The sequence below is a fragment of the Austrofundulus limnaeus genome, unplaced genomic scaffold (assembly GCF_001266775.1).
Source record: "Austrofundulus limnaeus strain Quisiro unplaced genomic scaffold, Austrofundulus_limnaeus-1.0 Scaffold205, whole genome shotgun sequence".
In the NCBI taxonomy this organism is placed as follows: Eukaryota; Metazoa; Chordata; class Actinopteri; order Cyprinodontiformes; family Rivulidae; genus Austrofundulus; species Austrofundulus limnaeus.
Genome location: NW_013952607.1, coordinates 204,683 through 209,201, shown reverse-complemented (window position 1 = coordinate 209,201; position 4,519 = coordinate 204,683). Strand labels below are relative to the sequence as shown.

At 38.8% G+C, this 4,519-nt stretch overlaps 1 protein-coding gene across 2 annotated transcripts in view; it reads right to left on the bottom strand.

The window, feature by feature from the left end:
- Window positions 1-420: 420 nt before the first annotated feature.
- The window catches only part of ccm2 (CCM2 scaffold protein), an 11,051-nt gene continuing 6,952 nt past the window's right edge, over window positions 421-4,519 (bottom strand). For both annotated transcript variants that reach the window (XM_014018878.1, XM_014018879.1), the window contains exons 5-10: window positions 3,783-3,919; window positions 3,383-3,518; window positions 3,182-3,239; window positions 2,968-3,094; window positions 2,730-2,868; window positions 421-1,596 (exon numbers count right to left, since the gene is read on the bottom strand). In XM_014018878.1, coding sequence (XP_013874332.1) covers window positions 1,298-1,596; window positions 2,730-2,868; window positions 2,968-3,094; window positions 3,182-3,239; window positions 3,383-3,518; window positions 3,783-3,919 — 896 coding nt within the window. In that variant the 3' untranslated portion in view covers window positions 421-1,297. The remainder of the gene's footprint in view (window positions 1,597-2,729; window positions 2,869-2,967; window positions 3,095-3,181; window positions 3,240-3,382; window positions 3,519-3,782; window positions 3,920-4,519) is intronic.

Below are 4,519 nucleotides of genomic sequence, written 5' to 3'. Positions count from 1 at the left end.
TTCCTTCAAATTTTCTGCACCAGTTTAATAAATAACATGAGTCACAGCCAGGCAGTGATCCACATAACGTGTAAAACTGGGCAAATACAGTTTTTAAAATATAGTGAGAAAATTGCAGTGAAATCTTGCAGAGAAAGGAATGTGACAAACTACAGCTGTCCTGCCAATTTCCTGTCCCCGAAACTCTTAAAAACTTAATCCCCAACTCCGAAGGCATTCAGCAGCATCCAGCGGGATCGCTTTGATGAAACTCTGACTGACGTTCCACGGCAGCTTAGGTGCATCCAAGCAAATGACGAGATCATAATTAGATTCTAAAATCGTCTCTTTGAGGGAGGCTTTTGACGTTTTAAAGTCAAACTAAATGAAGGTTATTTCCACTTCAAACTGCGAGCTAATACACGACACAGCAGCCAGGTGTGCTGACAGTTAAGTGTTTTATGCAAACTCAAAGCGTGCAAGTTTTGCAATACGAACATACAGTTTGTGTAAATATTCTGTTATTTAATAACCATAATTTGTTCAACTGTAGTTACAGTTTCAGATGAGCTGTCTGTGTCAGACAGCTGGCAGCAGTACTGCAGTGTAAAGGCACAACAACAAACATGACGTCACACATCATACAACTTGAACGATAACTAAAAAGACTCGAAATAAATGAACGTCAGCCATCCATAAACTGGATCTGTCCAACACGGACCTGCACTCGGCTGTTAATCGACATGTACAGCATTCTCTGGGTCAGTTTGAATGAGGCAAAAATATAAACACTGATTAACAAATGATAATAAACAAAGCAGAACACCAATCTTACTGAGAGAATCATACATGAACTAACTGTTACACTTTTCACAGCAACACGGTGTGAAATTAACAAAGAAAATCAAACTTTTCCATGTGCTTGAAGCTGACTTACAAAAGAACAAATGGGAGTCTTTAAAACTGCAGAGCCCACTGACAGGTTCTCCAGAGTGGCTGTTGCTCCGACTGGAGAGCTTTGCTACATTACACATAGCACTGGCAGATGCTGCCAATAAAGGAGTATAAAACTATTGTAAAAAAATAAAAATAAATCAGGGGATAAGAATCCATGTGAAATGCTAACCAAGTCAACAAGCTGCATGCCAACCATGTCTGCTTAAGTGCATTTGTTGACTCAATAGTAACAAGATTTGAGTGTAAAGGGAGTATGGAACGTCCTCTTGACAATTAGAGGAAAATACAATGAAGCAGATCTTTGGTTGGTGCTGTGGACCACCTTCATCTGATCCGCTTATCTGAGGGGTGATGTCCCGGCTCAGGGAGTCACCGCCTCCTGGTCCATGCTGCAGCCCAGAGCTTCGATGTCGTTGCTGATGTCGGTGATCATGCGGTCCCACTCGTCGCCCTCGGAGGCGTCGCGGCCCTCGTCCGTGCTGTCGCCGCCTCCTCCCGTCGCTCCGTTGCCGTTGGTGGTGGAGTCCGAGGCCGAGCTGGCCGTGCGTTTGCACCGGCCGAAGCTGTCTGTGATGATGCCTCGGCCGTCCTTCACTCCGATGGTCTCCAGGAAGTTTTCAAAGTGCTGGCTGTCCTTCTCAGGTATGAAGGGACGCAGGCCTGCCGGGACAAGAAACAACTCTTACAACCAATATATGAATCCTAAACATTATTTTATTTTTTTAATACTTCGAAATATGCAGAGGTGTATAAAGTCCCTGCATTGGCCAACTGTGTGTTAATTGATATTAAGGTTCTTTTTTTAAAGTTGTACATGGTCTTATCAGATCCACTTTACGTTATAAGCCCACCAGATCAGGTCCTCCAGAAAAAACCCGATTCACCTAAAGTTAGAGGTGAGGAATCATTTCATCATTAAAGTCCTCACCTAAGGACCTGAAATCAGTGGTTTTTTAAAGCCAACTAGACATATCTGTTGAGCTTTGCTTTTAGAAAAAAATCTTTACAAGTTTTAGTGAGTCATCTTAATCAGTTTGACTCTTTAATTGAACTACAATACATTTATTTTTAGTAGGGCTGTGAAATTAATCGAGTTAACTGATTAATTTCAGTGCTGCATGGACATAGATTAAAAATTCGTGATTAAAATTTACAATCACTTTACTATGGCTGAATTTAAGAGGTTTGTATACTGCAATGCACTCAGTGTCAGGTCATGTTTGTAAATGAGAAGTGGTTCTCAAACAGTTTACCTGGATAAATAAATGTTAAATAAATAAAATAAATAAAAAAAAACTCCATGTGTAACACATTATGTTCATTTTTTTCTTTTTGTCTTCTTWTGGCTTATTTTATTTTATTTATTTATGTTTTGCTGACAACTGTAACCTTAGTATCTACCTTTCATTCACTCATTTGAAATGAAAATCCTTGAATTCTTGATTTAACCTCCTTATTCTGCACAAAATTTAACTGACTCAAATATGTTTGGAGCATTTTTTGGTCCTGTTTTATATAAAAAAAATCATGTCTAAGCTTCAATTTTGTTTTCTAAATAAAAACATTAAAAACTCAAGTAATTCATTTTATCAATATGCAATAGAAATGTATATTAAATTTAAGATTAATCATGATTAATTCACAGCTACTTCGGGATTAATCAGATTAAAAATATTAATCATTTGACAGCCCTAATTTTTAGGAAAACAAAAGCAACTTTTAGTTTAACTTCTGTTTTATTTATTTACATTTTAGTCTCAGTTTTACAAACGTTTACATTTAAGGAAGTTTACCGAGGAGGAGGAACTTCCTGCTGTCCCCGTAGAGCTGCCGCAGATTAATGCAGAACTCGTGAACGGAGGCACCGTTCCTGTACTCGTGGAGCAGAGTGGCAAACTGCTGAATCTCCTGAGATGACAGCTTTGTCCGCAACTAGGTAGCGAATAGAAAATATAAAAAGGGCGTTAAACAGATCACTATTTTTACCTCCAACATAAAAACACACACACACAGAAGAGCAGGAGGCCGTACTGTTGTCATGTAGTCCTGCAGCAGCTCTGCAGCAGAGGTGCTGAGCTCTCCCTCAATTGCCAGCTTTGTCTGAGGAGATGTAGGGCTGGATGCAGAGGAAGAGTTCTCTTCTGGTGTCTTGAAAGGACTAAAAATAAAAGCATCCTTTGTTAACAAGTAACACTAAACTAATTTTAGAGCTTCTATAAATATCTAATGATCCACTTGGACTTACAACGGGCTTGTTTCTCCTTCAAAAGCCTCTTTGACATCTACTTTGCTTGAAGAGTCATCTGGAAAATTGACAAGTTTACAATTTTACTTTAGCAGCTTATCAACACAAGACTCCAAATATGTCAAAGTACACTGTAAAAAAATGCAGTACAGTGAGAAATAAATAAACTAATATTTGTCCTTTGACTGCATGTCTTCTTACCGCTGTACAAAGACAGATGCTTGGTAGGTGTAGTAGCTCCATCAAAAATGGCTCTGTCTAAGAAGTCGATGGTTGATTCTGTGTAAACTATTTGAAAGACCTGGCTGAGGAGAAGGCACAACTCCTCTGCCGCAGCCTGTAAGATAAAGACGTTAATGAAAGCATTTTATATTAAATTAAACTGACATGTAAATTTGTTTAAAATCATCTCTCGGAGACCTTGATGAGAGCATCAAACAACGCTCTTTATTGTGTCATTTGATGCTAATCTTTTCTGCGGTGAATTGATAACAGTTAGCTACTTCAGGTGGTTCAAAGCCAACATTGTACAACTCGATCCTAATTCCTCCAATCCTGTCTCCTGTTAGTTCTAAATCTAATCCTACTTACTGTAAAATACCTTATTATCAACAGCTAAGACAAGCAGGCAGCAGACCTCCACAAGCACGGCTCCACTCTCAGAAAGGGAGCTCAGGGTCTGGGATTTGTTTAGATCGGGACATGAGCTGGGACAGGGAGAACCTCCTGACTCCTGGGCTGAGAAGAAGAAGGGTTAACTCAACATTGCAGCACAACAATATACAAGATAATAAACCCAAACAATTTTATCAGACATGATTATTATTCTAGTTAAAACACAGTTCAGTTTAGTTTTTCTTCCAAACATCAACAGTTAGTCACTTTATTTAGATTTTTTTAACCGTGTTGGTGGCCTCTTGGAGGGGGGGGAGGAGAAAAAATCTGGTTGTCTGCAAAACATGGCTGTGCAAAAAGATCTCAATAAAAATATTGCCCTGTTTACAAAGTTTACTATGTGCAAATGTTCTTCAGGAGCTGCTTGAGTAAAACTTCCTCCTCATCCTCTTCTTTGAAATAGAGACTAAAATCAACATCCATAAGCTTTCTGCTTACAGGTCAAACATTTTCATTTAAATAGGAGTACTCTGTGTACATGACCTTAAAGGTTACAGCTCAGTGGTCTTAGGACTGAAGACTTTCTGAGGAAAGAGGTTTGTAACCAGCTCTTGTATCATTTTATTGTTTTCAACTGAGGAGCTTTGATATATTTATTTAAAAAAAATTAGAACCCAGGAAGTTCTCTGCACAGAAAAAAATTATACACACACACATGTGTGT